General features: G+C 39.2%; 3 protein-coding genes across 5 annotated transcripts in view; 2 read left to right on the top strand and 1 right to left on the bottom strand.

Annotated features, from left to right (window-relative positions):
• LOC129356456 (trypsin-like) overlaps nucleotides 1-6,179 on the bottom strand; it is a 7,982-nt gene extending 1,803 nt beyond the window's left edge. Inside the window, exons 1-4 of one of the 2 annotated variants that reach the window (XM_055026041.1) lie at nucleotides 6,044-6,179; nucleotides 3,469-3,592; nucleotides 1,615-1,756; nucleotides 1,237-1,503 (exon numbers count right to left, since the gene is read on the bottom strand). In XM_055026041.1, the coding sequence (XP_054882016.1) occupies nucleotides 1,237-1,503; nucleotides 1,615-1,756; nucleotides 3,469-3,592; nucleotides 6,044-6,098 (588 nt within the window). In that variant the 5' untranslated portion in view covers nucleotides 6,099-6,179. Of the gene's footprint in view, nucleotides 1-1,236; nucleotides 1,504-1,614; nucleotides 1,757-3,432; nucleotides 3,593-6,043 lie in introns of both variants that reach the window. The other variant, XM_055026031.1, reaches the window with a different exon arrangement.
• Nucleotides 6,180-8,692: 2,513 nt separating this feature from the next.
• On the top strand, nucleotides 8,693-12,186 carry LOC129356476 (trypsin-like). 2 transcript variants are annotated; one of them, XM_055026074.1, is made up of 6 exons: nucleotides 8,693-8,770; nucleotides 9,771-9,842; nucleotides 9,956-10,106; nucleotides 10,304-10,445; nucleotides 11,126-11,377; nucleotides 11,773-12,186. In XM_055026074.1, exons 2-6 carry the CDS (start codon nucleotides 9,779-9,781, stop codon nucleotides 11,920-11,922), a joined length of 759 nt encoding a protein of 252 aa, XP_054882049.1. In that variant the 5' UTR covers nucleotides 8,693-8,770; nucleotides 9,771-9,778; the 3' UTR covers nucleotides 11,923-12,186. The 2 variants fall into 2 exon arrangements, with proteins under 2 accessions (XP_054882049.1, XP_054882055.1); XM_055026080.1 differs by having other exon boundaries at nucleotides 8,710-8,770; nucleotides 9,774-9,842.
• A 3,363-nt stretch (nucleotides 12,187-15,549) lies between these two features.
• On the top strand, nucleotides 15,550-18,243 carry LOC129356512 (cytidine deaminase-like). Its single transcript, XM_055026104.1, has 4 exons — nucleotides 15,550-15,866; nucleotides 16,493-16,604; nucleotides 17,634-17,691; nucleotides 17,906-18,243. Exons 1-4 carry the CDS (start codon nucleotides 15,725-15,727, stop codon nucleotides 18,014-18,016), a joined length of 423 nt encoding a protein of 140 aa, XP_054882079.1. The 5' UTR covers nucleotides 15,550-15,724; the 3' UTR covers nucleotides 18,017-18,243.
• The last annotated feature ends 72 nt before the right edge of the window (nucleotides 18,244-18,315 follow it).

The raw sequence follows: 18,315 nt of genomic DNA on the forward strand, positions 1-18,315 counted from the left end.
GTCATAAGAAGTCAAATTTTTCCGTTTATCTTGAAGAAACACGCACAAGAAGACACTCTCATGAGATGGGACCAAACTAAACTGTCTGGCATGAATGCAAAACACTGCGTGACGGGAAACTGATGCTGCACTTCACTGTGAACACCACCCACGTGATGAAACATGGTGGTAGAAGTGGCATGTTGTGGGCAGGCTTCTTCTCTGCAGAGACGGGTAAGCTGTATAGAGTTGATGGAATGCTACATATTGCTAAACCTTGAACATTCCTGGTCAAGTCAAAGCACAGTTGTATTAAACTGCCAAAGTCAAAGTAAAGACTAAAATTCTCTTGGGAATCTGCAGCAAAAAAAAATTGAGAACTGAGTCTTATTAAGCTTTTTCAATTTTAGAAACAAGAATGGACAAAAACTTCAGATATATAAACCCTAAAAGACTTGCCTCTGTAATGGCATAAAAAATATGGCTCTACTAAATGTTGACTTAAGGTGAATACAAATGCACTATTCAGATTTTTTATTTGACTCAAAAAGAAAAATATCCACAATGTTTAACTTTTATCCCACAAGTATAGATAACAGTTTATATTGATCAGTCATGAAAAATCACATTGAAGTTTGTTGTTGTTGGATGACAAATGTGAAAACGATTGAGGGGTGCGAATACTTTTATTGCGCAACCGCTTGGAAAGTCTCCCAGTACAGCGTTATTAAGTAATTAAGTAGGTTTCTCTTCACAAAGGCAAATGAGTACTGGTACATCGCATATTGAATTTCAGGTAATTTTCTTCTCATATTAAAGGCTAAGAAAGGAAACACACATGAATAAGCACAATGAATGCACCGTAATATACACCAGCATTTAAGTGTGCTGTTGTTTTGCAGCCATCCACCAGATTAGCTTTTTTCTTGTTTAAATCACAGTTAAATTTTGACCTTAGAGATTTTCCATTTCATCTACAACTGTAGTCTGGCATGTAAGCCGAACATTTCTTCATGTACTGACATAACAAGCTGTGTCTTCTTCCTGGCAAAGGGACAGACTTCCCCAAAACTGTGTTATGGATATACTCCAATGTGAGATGAGAATCAGATCAGCTTGATAAACCTGACCTCATATGCATTACTGGGTGATGGAAAATGTATTGTTTGAGAAATAAATTAATGTTTTCAAGGACAAGACACTCTTGCATGTCCAAACAGGTTAAGCCGTGTACCACCCTGCAGCCCCCGTGTTAACCTTGCATGCGTCCTTTCCTCCGGACGGGTGGCCGGCGCAGATCATGTTCGCCGTGATGTTGCCGTTGAAGGAGTCGCTGGCGTTGCATCTCGCGGCTGAAACAATGGGCACTGTGACCGTCCTGAGCTTAACAGGGACCTGTCCTCCACCCACCCTAACGTGGCCCCATCCAGACACCTGACACAGGTGGCCTTCGACCACGCCTGTCCCCTGTCTGGGGAGAGGCGCCAGCGACACAAACTTGTTCAGGACCATAGGGGCACGCAACTGAGAGTAACAGAAAATATTAGATGGTTTCTGGTAGGAATAGGAGTTTATGAAATGTTCACACACGGTTTTGAAAAGATATGAAGAAGGAAAACTGAATCTCTGCAGTACCTTGATGAGCATGATATCGGCGTTGTTGGTGCTGCTGTTGTATGAGGGATGAATGACCAGCTTGTGGGGTTTAGCATACTGCTCAGTACCCTCGAAGATATTTACGTTGTAGTCACCTGCCACTATCATCATCTGATCTGCCCTAAAACACACACATACAAGCATTGCATTGAAACATCACTTTTAAACATTATCATCTTCATGCATTTTTTTTCCACCTTCAAGATGTGTATATGTCCAATGATGGGAGGGTAAACAATATATTACTACTCTGAAAAGTAAAATAAGATATTTTTACATTTCCTCATTTTTCAATTATGTATTTACTTTCTAAGCAACTTATAAAACAAATGAGCTTTAGTAGCATGTACAAACACTGTATACATGGACTAAATTAGACTTGGCTTCCAAGTTTTTGACCAAAAAATTAGAGATGAGTTAAATGTGAAGCTAACAGGAACCCTTTCTCCTTTTTGTGTTGACTAATTCTCCAATAGGAGAGCTCAAAACTGAAAGGTGTGGTTGCTGCTACACAAAAAGCTGATTGTCAACAGATTAAGGAACTGACTCCATAAAATCAGGGCTTATAGCTGCGATGATTATTTTTAAAAGTCAGAAATCTTTGCCTGCAGATGTTGATTTATTATAATTGCCTTAGCAGATAAAAATAAGCAAGTGTGGTGAAAAAAAAATATTTTATTCGGTTGCATTATAATTCTGCACCGTAGTAGTTGTCCAGTAACACACAGATAGTCTCATAATAAAAACAAAAACCTCACTTCTTTCCTAAGTATTTGCACTTCAGCAGTGTAATTGATCAAAATAATATATTCAGGAGAACAGCCTATTGAATAATTGTTTGAATAAGTAAATGCCATATGGGAAAATATGTCAGCAGTGTAGAAATTTACCAGCTCAGGGTGTGGAACAGGACGGACTGTGACTGCAGCTGGATGGATCGTGAACAATGGCTTACTGTGATCTGGCAGGACTGGGGCAGTGCTACAGAGATATGGATGATTTCCAGGAACTAGACAAGATGACACTTCACTGTCACTCTGTGTTTAACACACACCCGCGCACATGCACACACCCACAGACACGCGCACACACAGGAATGATGTTGCACCAAGGTCAGCTGACTCAACTGTATCTGTTTGTGTGCAGTTTGACCTCCAACACACAGGTTTGCTGTGACATTACCTGTTTAGAAAGGTTTTTTTTTCTCCTTTGCTTCCATGAATCTCGTCCTGTCATGAGGCTCAACACTATAAACTGACTAAAATTCACATAATTAAATAATGTGAGCAATTGGATTAAATTTGGGGGTTTTACAGTAAAGGGGGCTTAATGAAAGTTGCACAGTACATTTATTCTAACAACGCAGCAAAATATGTCAAATGTGACAAATGTTGCTTCTTAGACATTAGAAATTATGATACAGAGTAATTTTATTTGGAATGCACGATATATTCGCATAAATATTGGTATCGGCAGATGTCAGACAATTTTTCTTATGTAATAAAACTGGGGCGATATTAATACCTGATGTTTATTTCCGTCTTGCTTGCCACTTGTGTCTGTGCTTCAGGAGCGGGAGGGAATAACATGGGACAGTGACAGTGATGCAACAGAGGATTGTGGGGTGTTCAACTGAGGCAGAGAAGCAATGTCAGCACACAATGGACATTTTCCATAATGTGGAAAGGACTATATGTTACATATGTTATACATGAACGAATATATGTTATATGAATCATGTGGCGGTTTCCTTCGAGCTCATAGTTACAGATGATTACAGCTGTTGAACACTCTTACCCGATGTTACAGTGCGCTGCAGTCAGAACCCAGTACCTGTGAACTAGCGATCCCCCACAAAAGTGTTGGCGGCTTGTTCTCTGAAGAGACACCATGTATTTGATGGAGTTTGGCGCAGCGACGTGGCCGCCGATGATGCGGCTCTGCATAAGCGCTCGGCCTGCACGGAGAAAACAATCAGGGTTTGATCTTGACACGTGTTTACAGACAAGATTTACTGTGAATTACTCATCATCGCAATCGGATGTGAATTTATGAACAGCCAAATCTCTCCTGGTGAATTGGGTTTGCAGTGCAGCATTGGGATAGTTTATCTTCCGAAAAAGAAAAAAAAGACAAGAAAACAACAGCAAGCAACCAAAGCTGCATTGGAGGAACCCTAATGACAGATGGTCAAAGTAAAACAGAACGCCCTCAGTGAGTAGAAAGGCTGTAAAGTTGCTCGTTAGCCCACTTCCTCCAAGTTAATTTTCCCATTTAGAAAATTGCTACATTTCTGCCATATGGGGGGCCTCGGTGCAACAGAGGTAATGGAACGCTGCGTCCCTGAGTCACTACTTCACTCTGGCTGCGGAAATATTACAGCAGGGACTCTCCTGCCAGCGTTATGTAACTCCAGAGCCTCTGACCTCAGGCTGCACAATCAGAGACGGAGGAGAAGTGGGGATCATTTCCTGCAACTCCTCAACATGAGGGGAAGAAGTGTAGACTCTCTCAAAATCCTTCACATCCATTCCTGCTTATGATTGATTGAGATTTTTCTTTCTTCAACGCCATTCTAAAATAATTAAGACAGCACTTTTCCTGTGACTCAGCAACTTTCTCAGCTTTGTCTTTTTAAACTTTTTTACTTTTTCCTAATTTGCATCTTTAACGCTTAAACTAGTTTCTACTGGTTGTAAATATGATTTTTAAGACATTCTGAGGCATCGTAAAATTTGTTAGCAATATTCGGACTGTTTTAGAAAACAACTTTGCTGCTCAAAAGTCCTTTTTTTTTTGTTTAGCAATGAACCAGTCATGGCTGCAGCATGTCCACTGAGAGAAAGGACAAACTGTTGGTCTCTTTGCTGGACTGTTGTGTCACTCACAACAAATATCTAATTACTAAATCAATCTGTATATCGTTTGCACTTCTGTAGCATTTATAATCTCATCCAAATTGCACACTACACTTGAAAAAAGTTATCGAGGGCCTTGTAGGACTTTGTGTGTTAACCAAGGCCAGTGCACTAGCGACTCAACAGCCAACATTGAACCTGAACTATTACCATGAAATAGAGTCCAAAACCAGACTGTTGGCTCACTTGTGGGCTTAGCCTTTTGCTCTGATTTCACTCAGCTGCAGCCTTCCAGTTTAGCAGGTCAGCTAAAAAGGGAGAGAAAAAGGTGAATCGGGCTGCTGGTTCTGGTTTAGATTGCTGGATGTCCTGAGTGGTCCTTCGTTTTTTTTTTTTTTTTTTTTTTTTTTTTTTGCTTCAAAAAGCAATTGCATGTGCAGAAAAATAGTTGAGCTCTCTGGAAGTCAACCAATGTGAGAATTTGCAGGAACATCCAAATCAAACTAGAGGATCTTAGCAAAGTCTATAATATGAAAAAATATATATTTTTCGTAACCCAATCTTGCAAGTTGATCAGATAGTACTGGATCATCTTAGCAAAGCTTATTATTGGTTCTGTATTTTTTTCATCGCTCTTAACATTCAGCTTTGCCTCAGGAGCCAGCAGGTGAAATGAGGGATGAGTCGTTTTCTGATGCTGATCAGCCAATCATATTCAAATTTGGTTTAAATTACTGTTATTATTATTATTATTATTATTATTATTATTATTATTATTATTATTATTATTATTATTATTATTATTAAGGCACATGAAGAGATATAGAAAATAAACAGACTAACCTTGAAGATAAAACTTACTCCACTCTTGTGCTATTTTAGATTTAATTAGCCAGCCATGTCGGCATTTGACTAAGTTAATATTCAGGCTAACATCAGAGTTTAAACTCAAAGCATTACTCATCATGGATTTTCTCATAACACATTTCTAAATTATTCAAATAAGAAATATTTACGTAGTTAACTCTTCACTAAGGAAAAGATAAAGATTGTTTTATGTTGAATCGTGGGTGGATCATAAAATTAAAGCATGTCAAATTGAATTTTCTCTTTGTTGATTCTGCAGTGTTCATGGATCTTTGTGTTCTCTCAAGTGTCCAAAGGAGCAATGTCCAGTTTTAACCTCATGAGGCTGGATCGGGGAAATAGTGGGGCTCCTTCTCTTTCTAAAAGCATCTTTTTTCTTTCTTGCAGTAGTGCATTGCATTGTGCATGCACAAAATGTCTGCAGAAGAATGACTCACTATCTGAAAGTTAAGAAGGAAGGCAGCGATCTGTTGGTCCGACATGTTCAAAGTTTTTACTCTGGCTGAACAAGACAGCAGCAATTACATTTCAAATTTAATTTACAAATTAGTTAATTTATCACAAAGGAAATAAAACATACCAATTTATTTAATCTATTCAATGATTTTTTAAAACTATGCAACAATAAAGGAGATACATTAAACTATTCCTCTTTAGGCATTTATCCCAAAAGATGTACTCACTGTCGACCGCAGTTAGCTCCAGGAGCAGACAGGCTAAACTCAAGAGCAGGTTCATCGTATAGCAAACAAGGATGTTACTTTAGACGATAAGACTGAATCACTGCAGTCAAGCAGCCTTTTCTCTGTCAGCCCAGGCTGTTCATTCCTTCTTCTCTGGTACCAGTGGAAGTGATTGCAATCAAACTATATCCTTCAGTTTCCCATTACAAAAAAAAAAAAAAAAAAGTTTTAATTTCATTGGTTTTCATGAAGCTGCAAAGTCACTCTGGGATGGGCTGAGAGGAGAAAAAGAGAAGAAGGAGCAACAAAGTTCACATTCAGAAAGTCTTTCTAGTCAGAACTGTCTGTCCTCTGACCCTTGTGACCTGTTGAAAGGCCTGACGTGGTTACCATAGCAACAAAGATGGCACTGTGCCCGGGTGGGTTCATCTATACTGTATCAGCACGCCGTGTTTCAACGTCCAGGATTATCCCTGCTGAAGTATCTGTGTGTGCGTGTCTGTGTGCCTGCGTGAGTGTGTGTATGTGTTCATGTGTTTGATACAGTCTAAGGACCATTTTTCCAACAAATGCTGCACTGAGAGGACCGACTGGTCCTTATGGGGCACAAAGCCCTGTAAGAAAAGGTGCTTCAGGACAAAGTTGTGAACTGAGTTGAGGTTAGGTTTAAGTTTAGGGTTAGAAATGAATGAAAAATGAATGGAAGTCAATGCAAAGTCTGTAGAAAAATGTACTATGTGTGTGTGTGGGGGGGTGGGGGGTTGTGTGTGTGTGTGTTTCTGTATGCTGCTTTCTGTGGTTTTGTTGTGTAATCGTGGGGATATTCACACAGAGGGATTCTGCAGACAAGTGTCTCTTTCTGACTCATTGGAGTCTGTGCCAGCAATGATAAGAAGTCCTTATCAACCCAGTGGCTTCGACAACGATGATGATGATGATGATGATGATGATGATGATGATGATGATGATGATGATGATGATGATGATGATGATCAGCCATCTGGCAAGTCAATATCATCCACAGTGGGAAGGCTGGGAGGGAAGTGTTGGTGTGTGTATTGTTGTGGGAGGGATAAAGGGTGAGGGGAGGCGGTCACCTCACCTCCTGTCGTCCTACATGTGGAGCCATCTGACCCACTGATGTTTTACCCAGATAAAGGCAGAAAAAGGCATAAACGGCTTTGTGTGTGTGATCTTCCATGGCCAGGTGTTTCCCAAGTCCGAGCTGCAAATGAACACAGCACCAGACTAACAACTTTCTTCCAAAACGGTGAAAAAGACTTTCCAAAATTTCCTTTCTACGTTTTTTTTTTTTCTTTCGTGCATCATTAATTTCTTATTTTATGAACTGCATATTTTTAAACTTAATTTATTTCAACTGAGCGGTGGTCAGTTGAACAGACCACCCCCACTGTGGAACATGGCGGTGGAAGCATCATACTGTGTGAGGATGCTTATCGTCAGCAGGAGATGGAAAGATGGTTAGAGTTACTGAAATAAAGAAAACACAGATCCACATTTACATTGAATGGTTCAGACAGAATCACATTTATGCTCTAAAATAGCCCAAGAAAATCCAGTTATGATTCTGTAGTTGTCTTGTTAATGGACTTTCCAAACCGCAGACCTGTGCGGCTTCTCCAGAGATATTATGGCTATTTCTCTGATTATTACTCTTCCTACCACTTCTGTCAGTTCGGGTGGAAATGCACAGCACACTTTTTTATGCTTTTATTCGTAAAAGATTTTAAAAACCGTGTATCGCCTCCTTTCAACTAAGCACTAGTTTGTGTTGTTCTTTGGGAAAAGGTCGATTGTCCTGCTTTTTCTATTTTTCGACTTCAACATTCATTTCCCAAAACATTCCCTGTCTCACAAACACAGCAGACACAAAGGCACACTCTGTTTTGTCACAGCGACGTTTCACCCAAGGGAAAGCTGAGCATGCTATCACCTTCCAACCTCACAGGTGGAATGACACCTTGGGGAGTGCTGATTGTATGTAGGCTAGGAGTTGCAAACACCCACACGGCTGCAAAGTATGTAAGGAAATAAATGACGGGAGTCTGGGGCGAATGTGGCTGTGAGGGAAAATGAAAAAAGAACGGAGTTACATTTGAGTGCGATTCAGCTGGAGCACGGTGACCAACGCCTTCACACATGGTCATCATTTTTGATCACGAGTCAATGTGAGATGCACAAAGAGGGTTAAGCAGATTTACTCTCTGAGCAGCTTTACAGGAATACTGGAGGGGAAAAAAAAGAAACCTTTTCCTTGTTCAAAGAAAGAACAACCGCAATCATCTCCTGCCACATCTCAGGTGGACAGAACATTAGAGGGCTCTTTATAACATCGCTGGATATAAAAAACATGTCGAACAAGTATAGGTTGTCATTTCACTGGCTTGTTGGGTTTCACGTCTGCAAAGATTCACTTTATCTGCAACGCTGAACAATAAGTTGATGCTGTGAGAACAAAGGCCCCCCGAAGAAAAAGGTGTAATAAAAGAAGGATAAAGTGCTTTTTTTTTCTCCTAGTACTGGGTCAGATACTCTCCTTTCTGAATGTGACAGAGATGTAATAATGGTGAGGGATAATGAGAGGGACAGGCTTATTTAGAGTATAAAAGAGTCCCGAGACTTCTCAGCCTTCTCTTGATGTGTGGGAATGTTTTAGTGCATCTTGACACTGGTAATTTGGAGGATTTTGACACAACTGTTGATAAGGTGAGAAAGCTTATATATCGTTGCCACTAAGCAGCGAGAGTGTTTTTCACTTCTCAGCCAGACTTAGACTGAAAAGGATTTTCATTCGCTGTCCAAGACGTTGGTTTTCGATTGCAAATGAGAATGAAATCTCTACAAATTGAAACAATGTAGTTTGTCTTTTTGCATGTCGCTTGACATTTAAAGCATCAAAGACTTTTTTTGTATACACCTCCAAATGATCAAGTGAAAAATGTTTATAGGTAATACAGCAATTAAATCCTTCTCATAAGTGCCTGCCAGCTTTTTGCATGTTTCTGGTGGTGTTTTGATCATTTCTCTTTGGTAACAAACTCCAAGTGTTTGAGGATGGAAGGCCTCATTGCTATCACCCTAATCTTTATCTCAATGTACATAAAGATTAAGAAGATTAATGTTGCATCCAACATGTACTAAAAGATTACAGCAAACCTAAATCTCCCAAGGTGATGAATGATTTTGAGCTCTTTTCTTCATGGTTACGCTACATTTTGCTGTCATTTTATATTGCATACAGTTACATTATGTTGTTTTACATACTGTCACTAGTGTTGGATTATTTACATCACATTTTGCTACTTTATGCTATGCTGCATTTTCCTATGTTGTTAGAGCAGCTGTCATGTTAGATATGTTGGATTGCATTATGTCATGTTATAATCTGTTATATTTTGTTCTGATCGCCACACCAAACTTCTGTGCAAGAGCTGATCCTCAAGTTTTATACATTTCATGTATTTGATAGTTATGATTTTTTGCTAGTTTTTGCTAGTTTATTTGATAGTTATGATTTATTGCTGCTCTGTGAAAATGATCTTCTGATATTTATTTTGCTACTTGTCTTCCTGTCATTCGTTTATCAATTCAAAAATGGAAAAAAGTAACTTGTTTATGTTGTGTATATAAAGAGCACAACGCTTGTGCCCTTTCCATCAGCTTTCATTGAGGATTTTTGTCTTAACTTGTTTTTTATTGTCTGTAGCAGCTGATATGACGCAACTTTCTCCCTACTGTCTCCTCTTTCTGCTCCCCCTGATTGTTGCTATCCTGGCAGGTGAGAAATGATAGGCGTTGTTGTTTTCACCAGAATATTCACGTGGATCTGCTTGCAAACGCAGCCTTTTTGCAGAGGAGAAAGACTGTCTTGTTTTTCTTTGTCTCTTTTAGTTGACGATGCTAACAGAATTGTTGGTGGCACAGTGGTAGAGCCTTACTCTATCAAATATCAAGCCTCTCTCCTGTACAGAGATTCCCTCTTCTGTGGAGGCACCCTGGTTCACGCGCAGTGGGTGGTGTCTGCTGCCCACTGCTGGAGGCCGTGAGTAACTGCAGCTGCCCGCCTTCACCAGTCACACCAATACACATTGATATCAGAAGTTAGTCTGCATCGTGGCGCCATAACCAGTCTTTTATGGCAGAAAGAAATGACATCAAATAACTCGGATCTCATCAGGCGTCTTTGAATAAACCCTATGAAGCAAATCGTGTGCTTTTTATTTTTAATAACCTCTGCAGGAATCAGCTGATGAAAGTGGTCCTTGGGGAACACAACATCAAAGAAAAGGAAGGACATGAGCAAATATTTGACGTCTTGTTGATCATAAAACATTACCAGTTCAACTACTGGAACCTTGACAACGACATCATGCTTCTCAAGGTGAAACATCCGCCGGGGCAAGTGTTTTGATTTCGAAAATGCTGAGTCACTCAGAATTGGGAGCCAACAGTATAGGCTGAAATTTCAGACCATGATTTCCCAGTGATGTGAAAGAGAGAAGATGAAAACTTTAGCATGTCAGCTGAGCTTATATGTGAATTTCAAATCTAATTGGCATCCAAAAGTAGTGTTTAAATGGAATATGCAACCATGTGTAAATAGATAACAGTTTATTTCAATATGTCATTTAAAAATATACATTTTTAATGTGAAGTCTAATTAATGTATATAAATATTTTTTAGCAATTATTGTTATTTTATGAGGAGTTTTGGGAGGAAAAAAAGTGCAATAATAATAATAACTTCAACATTTGAAGTTTTTCTACAGATGAATATTTCAAAAATGTATGAACGTTATGATTTGGATTGCAACACCAAGTGCAATAATCCAAAAAAAGGGCAAAATATGCAAGATCTAATGACTAATAAGGGGGGGGGGGGGGGGAAATGGTATCAACAGTGCAGTTTCATTGTCGCCTTTTTCATTTTTTAAATTCAATTGGACATTTTACAAAGCAGAATTACATGATACCTGTGAGGGTTTGTTGCTGAAAAGTATCTTCTATGCATTACTAACATTTTGAGATGACTAAATGAATGGTTTGTTCTTCTGTGGTCAGCTGGACCGCCCTGCTGTCATCAACGAAATGGTCAGTCCAGTTATTTTGCCCCGCACGGGCACTTTGCAAAACTTTGCTCGGTGCACCGTTAGCGGGTGGGGAGTCACCTGGGTCTATGGCCAGAGCCTGTCCCCTGAGCTGATGTCTGTAGATGTGAATTACTTCGCAGACTGCTGGTCCTACTACTACTTCAGGATCACAAACAACATGATCTGTGCTGGGTCCACTGAAGGAGGAAGAGATTCCTGTCAGGTGAGCCACTAAATCACCAAACCAAAGGTTGAGACTGCAGAGGAGTTGTTGTGTTTCCTCTCAGTGTTTAACTAGTCCAAGGAAAGAAATAAAACGTCAGAAATAAGTTTCGTTGATAAAATGGTTAGCACACATAACCATTTTATTTAGAGCAGTGAAGTAAGCTTTAAGCATAGTAAAGTTCTTTTAAAAATTGTTCCAGTATTAATTTTTAATTACATTTCAAGGTGTGTCACAAATCCAAATTCTTCATGGGTCAAACTTAGTTCGGATTGTTTAACTGGTTTATCTGTTAAACAAAAACAAGAGTTGGGACAAAATTAAAACCTATCTGATCACTTTAGACTGCTGGGATTTAGCTCTAAAAAAATATCCCCTTCATTTGCCCTTGCCAGGGAGATTCAGGAGGACCTCTGGTCTGCAACGGCAGACTGGAAGGCATTGTGTCATGGGGCATCGGCTGTGCTTATTCTTTTTACCCCGGCGTCTACACTAATGTGAGAAACTACATCTCATGGATCGACTGGGTCGTCCAGAATAGCTGACCATCCACCGGGCCAAAGAAGACACTCCTGGGATGAATCTTCAAATGGATGCTGGAGATCAAAAGTCTTTTCTGTCTTTTTGATACTTTATCTTAATAAACGTCAGTGAATATGCTCAGACGACCAAAATTTATAGAGTGTTACTTTTTACACTTTTTTTTTAAATCTGGAACTCAGATTATATATTTTATAACAGATCATCCCAGAGAGACAGTTTGTTTTTGAAATAGATTCACTTAAAGTTCAAATAAAGTTGCAAATTCATGTCTGGCATTTTTTTTTTACCCCTCTCAAACAAATCTTCTATTAAGTAAAAAAGAAAAAAAAAAGAAGAAAAAAAGCTAAAATAAAGATACATATTTTCTCAAACTGACTTGTCCTTTTTTGTTGTTTTGCTCACCTTGAGCTAAACATGAACACTTGTGTCTTTCATAATATTGACATCCTCTCTTGCATTTTGTAATGCAAAATGTAAAATAGCTTCAACAATAAGGATAATTGTTAGGTATTTTCTTAACCTACACAAAAAGAGAACCACAGACAACGTTTTAGCTGAGGTTAAGTCTGTTGCAAAAAGAGAAGACTTAGCAAACTGTAACGATAAAGCGAAATCAGCCAGAACCCAAAACGCAGCCAACACAAATGTAAGTTTCATCAAATATTTTAATTACAAAACTAACGGCTTAGAAGGGGCTGAACGGGGCGTGGTCAGACGGGCAGATCATGAAGGGGGAATCCACAGGGGTCAGGGATCCAGCCGGGTGCAGAGTAGGATGAATGGACAACGGGAGATCTTGGAGGCTCAGGGGACAAACAGATGACAGGGACGAAATCCACCAACCAGAGATTGAGTCGTGAAACGATCCGGGGTCACGCTCGGGAGGGCCACAAGCAAAGAAAATCAAGTAATGAGCAAGCTGGAGACAGGGTCAGAGACAGGCAGGGTTCCTCAACAGGAGGTCAGAAATCTTCCAGCAGCAGAAGCAGAAGACAAGGCTTGAAAGCTGTGACTGGGGCAACAAGTGATCTCGCACTGAGCTGGTGATGAGCAGCTGTTTAAATAGGGAGCAGCACAGTGCAGTTGAGGGAAATGAGTAATCAGCACAATCAAGGTGGAGCTGAAAGGCTGAAATCATGGCAGCAAACCACTTCTTTAAGGTGTTTACCATGCGCTCTGACTTTCTGCATCAAAACTGTTCTTTTATTACAAAAGACAGCAGGAATGAAATGTGGAGGGAGGGCTATTCTGAACAAAGAAAAAATACCACAACTAACATTCTACATTCAGGCCGTTTAAGGAGTATCCCAAGATAAGAAGCAGTTGCAGCTTCAAGTTTGAACAAATTCCTCCTCTCTGGGATGTGAATAAGTTTAGTATTCTTGTCAATGAACAACAAACTAGTGAAACTGTTAATTTAAGAATGATAACAAAACACAATTATTCTAACATTTCCCTCCTTTTTATTGTTGTTACATAAAAGCTATGCAAAATATAAGAAAAAGAATACATACTATATACATATAAAAAGGAATATGATATATAAAAGAAACAGTAAAAAAACAAATGTATTTGTTTATTTTTCCCACTAACACCACTTGTTTTCATATTTTCAGAGTCATTAAGCAAATTATTTAATCTGTTTATTAAGTTACTGGACATCATCATATGTTTTTGTTTTCAGGTCATCTTCATTCTTCTGGAGCAACATGTAGTCCTCATCTGTGTCAGAGGTCACCCTGACCATCTGATAGCTGATCAGAGCAGTGTTCAATGTCTTTAGCATCATGCTACGAAGACATGGAATGATGCAGGTTGTGAACAGGCAGAATAGGATCAGTTCCAATCTTTAACAAAAGCTGCCACCAGGGTCCGGAGGTGAGCCAAGAAAGAAAGTCAAAGAGTTGTGACCCTTGAGTTGCCCTCTCCACATAGTTTTTAAGTAGGACATCATGAATAGTTCCACCAGTTCCTGTTTCATCATGGATGAATGTACAGCAGGTTGAACCTATGATCTTAAAGATCATAGGTTGTGATCTCCCTTAGAGGCAGTGAGAAAATCTAACACAACATGGTTTTGCAGAACCATGTTTCTCAATGCAGTCAGCTCTTTTGCGGTGCCTTTTGCTTGCTGGTATGTAGTGTTGATAAGGCGCAGTAGGACGTTTGCTGACCTGTTGGATGAGCCGCTAAATTACTAAACCAAAAGGCTGTCATTTCAAAATTGTTCCTCCAATATTAATTTCAATCACATTTCAATGTGTCACAAATCCAAATATTTATGAGTCAGACCTAATTTGGATTGTTTAATCAGTTTATCTGGAAGAACATGTCAAAATGGAAGATGCAGGAGTTGAAGCCAACTCAAGGAGTTGAAGTCACCTCATCCCAGATGTTGGAGTGGAACTTATTTCAATGTCATTTATGACTGTTGGCTCTTGGACACCTCCACATTTTCAGCAGTGGACCTGTCCAGGTTGAAAAGGACTCTCGATGTGGAGAAAATCTCCTCAAAATCAGTATTCCCACTGAATGGGAAAACCATACACAGTTTGATGTAGGAAAAAGCACCTCTCAAACTCTGTTCTCAAGGCAACATGCCAGAGAGCATCAAGCTAATTTTTCTTTTATATTAGACAATTTAATTCTACATAACTGTAGAGGAAAGAGTCATACTTTATTTAATATTTACCCCGTTTGATGACTGATTCTTGCAGTAAATATTGTACTCACAAATGAAAAAGGTAAATTATTTCAGCTTTTATTGAACGTGCAGCGGCTTCAGTGCGCATAGTAAAGGTAAAATAATGCAAAACAACTCAGAATCACTTGTATCCGTTTATTTGCCCTTTTCTGTCATTTTGCTGACATTGAGCTCCACGTGAACACGAGGACCTTTCAAAAATATTCACATACTTTTTGTATGTTCTGTGTAACAGGTTGGCCTTTTACGGCTGGATTTTTCAGTGCAGATTGATGATATCAGGCAGAGTTTAGGTGGAACAGCAGGTTTATTCCTCCCAGCATCACAAACAATGTCACACTCTTGGTCTTACAAACATCTCAATGTCTCAATATCTCTCTCACAGGTGAAAATTGCAATCTTAAATAGTCCCAGCTGTGACAGTTAAAACAATCTGAAAACATACCTAATAAATTATGCACATCATTTATTTAGTTTTATCCACCAATAGCTCATTGCTCTGAGTATCAATTATCCTCTCTTCACAGTTAACCACCTCCACTGGCCAATGAGGAGCAGCTGTGCAGAGCCCAGAACAAAGGCTACACACCAATCCCTAAAATACTCAATAAATACAATTAAAACTTCCTGAGTGCAAAATGTTAATTTATAGATCTATTTTAAAAGTGCAGTGCTAAATAAAGTGCATAGTGAGAAAGTGCAAATGTTTTTACAGTGCTATACAATACATTGAATAAATTAATTCAGTAATGAAGGCCTCTTCATTACATTCTGTAAAAAAAAAAGGTCTATCCAAAGTCCTATTCAAATGTACAACACAAACACGCAACCAGAACGGGAATGGGAAGATTTGAAAGAAGGAAATGATAGTTCAGAAGACTCGCCCAAGCATATTTTACTATATGACTGTCCCTGATTGCGAATTAAAACCACCTCCCCTTTTTCTTTATGATGCCATGTTGGGTTGGTTTCCGAGCAAACGATTGGCTGTGTTACTGCACCCTCACCCCTTTTCCCTCTGTTCTTTTCATATTTAAAGCAGAGCCACATCATTCTCATTTAGAGGCGCAAAACCAACCCAACAAAATAAAGAACGCAGGATGGCCCAGCAGGACTTGTCACAGGAAGAAGTCAATGAACTGATCCATCAGTCCCACGAGGCCAAAGAGTTTTCTTTCTCTCCCTACAGCAAATTTAGAGTGGGAGCAGCACTCAAGACTCGAGACGGCCGCGTCTTTAAAGGTAAGCTGTGGGACTGGACAACTTAGAAGAGAAGATAGGCTGAACAGAGGTTGAATTTGATTTCAACAGAAACAAACTGTAAGTACATTGTGTTCAGTGTTACGCAGTCTGACTCAGCCAAATCAGTTTCGACTTCTGGGGTAAGATCCCTGATTCATAGTCTAACCGGCACATAATGTAAGTTTGTTCTGAAGCTGATGCTGCTAAATAATGTTAATTGTTACCTAAGAGTTAACTTTGTGGAAAATTCAGAGTAAAGGATTACAATCGAGCCTATCAATCAATAATCCTCCCAGGTGACAGGACATCGCAAGTCCATCTGACAGAATCACATGTTACCGTTTAACGATATAGATGCAATCTGTGCCAACCTCACCTTGTACACGGACACAGATGTCCTGTCAGCATTGCTGGACAGCACAAAGCTTGACAAGTCACCTGTTTTCATCACGTGAGGGGGAGGGGTGAAGGGTGGTGAGGTGAATGACAAGCAAACAGCTGTGAGTCCAAAGACTCAGAGAGTCACTGTTTGAAAAGACCTGAATAAGTAAATAAGCCAGCTCTTTTAACCTGTAGTGGGTCTCTTTACAGGATCATTCAATATGTCTATTTTGTGCCTCTGTCAGGTTGCAATGTGGAGAATGCATGTTACAATCTGGGAGTGTGTGCTGAAAGAAACGCCATTGCAAAGGCCGTGTCAGAAGGTTACCGAGACTTCATCGCCATTGCCATCGCCAGGTAACCAGCGCCTTTGATAGATGTCTGGAATTCACTCCGGACAGGAATTTGTCCCGTAAACACTCCTGCACTACCAAACCATGAGTCACTTTGCATTGCATTTTTCTTTGCGCATCAAAATGCTTAAACAATAATACACAGTTTCACACAAGTTTGGTAATAAAATTATACTTTCCCAGAAAAAAAAAAAAAGAAAAAAAAGCCTTCCCTACCCAGTGACACTATCCAGCTACATCTGAGTCATTGTCTCCCATTGTGTTCAATACAAATTCTTTCCTGAAATGTCAATGGAAACATTTTTTAAACTTATATCAACAAGTCTAATAATCACTTTTATTATAATCAGATGTTACATTTTCTATAGACTAGAATGGAAAGCTCTTCTCATGTACTCATATCTTCTAAATAATAGTGAGAAATTGTATGAAAACTTCCATGAGCCACCAGACCTCTCCATAAAGACCTTGGAGGCTTTAAGTTGGCAATCAACTCGCTTATTTAACAAACCAAACCAGAGACTTTAATTAGTCATTCATAACTAACTAAACTGAAATTGTTCATGAACAATTTCACTCTTTCCTGCCCAAACATTCAATACCTGTTTATATTGAGGAAGTAAAGTAAATCAATGGGGTTTATTGATTTACTTGACAGGTCGCCAGTCTGTCACAGGGCAATACAGAGACAAGACAAACAGCCATGCACACACACTCACCTATTGAGAATTTGGAGAGAACAATTTATCTAAGAGTCATGTTTTTGGAGTGTGGGAGGAAGCCAGAGTACCCGGAGAGAACCCACGCATGCACAAGGAGAATATGCAAACTCCATGCAGAAAGACCCCAGGTTGGGAATTGAACCCAGGACCAGTGCTACCAGTTGTGCTACTGTGAAGCTCTTCTCTTTTAATATTGATGCTTATTTTTACTCTTCAACAAGTGTTCCTGCTTTACATCAAGAATACACTGCATTTTCAGAGGAAATGCATTTATTCTAGTTTAAAGGGAAGTGTGCCTTCTGATCTTTCAGTGATATGGAAAACGAGTTCATCTCCCCATGTGGAGCCTGCAGACAAGTCATGAGAGAGGTATGATGTGCTTTTGTACTATCAATACTTGGGTTTTTTTCTGTCTCCAGGCAGTACATGTTAGTTTGAGAGTAAATATACAAAATATACTGGTGAGTAATTGAATTGCACATGGCATATTACTATGAATGACCCATCTAAGATAGAAAGATATAATGTTTAGATAAAAAAAAAAACAGTATTTCATCTTATCTTTTTATTCTTTCAACTACAGTTTGGGTGTAAATGGGACGTTTATCTTACAAAGCTCGACAAGTCGTACAAGAAGATGACTGTGGACGAGCTACTGCCCTGCTCCTTTGGCCCTGAAGACCTGTCCAAGTAGAAGGTGTCCAACATTCCCAGCAATCACCGAGTTTGGTTTATATGACAAATTAATTTACGGAAGCAAGACAAGATTAGATACAACATACTACTTTAAATAAATAAATGTCTCGTGAAAAAAGGTTTCAGTGAAGCTACTGTACTGCAATAAAAGAAATTCACTTAAAAGTTTTGTTTGTTTGTTTCGCGCACACCTTTAACAATAAACGCCACATGTTTAGCAGCAGTTATATTTATGTTTAATACCAATTTTTGTATCCACATTATAAAAATATGACCAGAGATTTGTTTTCAGTTTTG

This window comes from Poeciliopsis prolifica, unplaced genomic scaffold, assembly GCF_027474105.1.
Source record: "Poeciliopsis prolifica strain line A6 unplaced genomic scaffold, Auburn_PproV2 SCAFFOLD003, whole genome shotgun sequence".
Classification (NCBI taxonomy): Eukaryota; Metazoa; Chordata; class Actinopteri; order Cyprinodontiformes; family Poeciliidae; genus Poeciliopsis; species Poeciliopsis prolifica.

Excerpts from the sequence above, each read along its gene's own strand:
- LOC129356476 (XM_055026074.1), top strand. The coding sequence starts at position 9,779 with ATGACGCAACTTTCTCCCTACTGTCTCCTCTTTCTGCTCCCCCTGATT. Across the intron at positions 10,107-10,303 it reads GCTGCCCACTGCTGGAGGCC|GAATCAGCTGATGAAAGTGG; the intron begins GTGAGTAACTGC and ends TAACCTCTGCAG. Across the intron at positions 10,446-11,125 it reads ACGACATCATGCTTCTCAAG|CTGGACCGCCCTGCTGTCAT; the intron begins GTGAAACATCCG and ends TTCTGTGGTCAG.
- LOC129356512 (XM_055026104.1), top strand. The coding sequence starts at position 15,725 with ATGGCCCAGCAGGACTTGTCACAGGAAGAAGTCAATGAACTGATCCAT. Across the intron at positions 15,867-16,492 it reads AGACGGCCGCGTCTTTAAAG|GTTGCAATGTGGAGAATGCA; the intron begins GTAAGCTGTGGG and ends TGCCTCTGTCAG. Across the intron at positions 16,605-17,633 it reads ATCGCCATTGCCATCGCCAG|TGATATGGAAAACGAGTTCA; the intron begins GTAACCAGCGCC and ends CTGATCTTTCAG.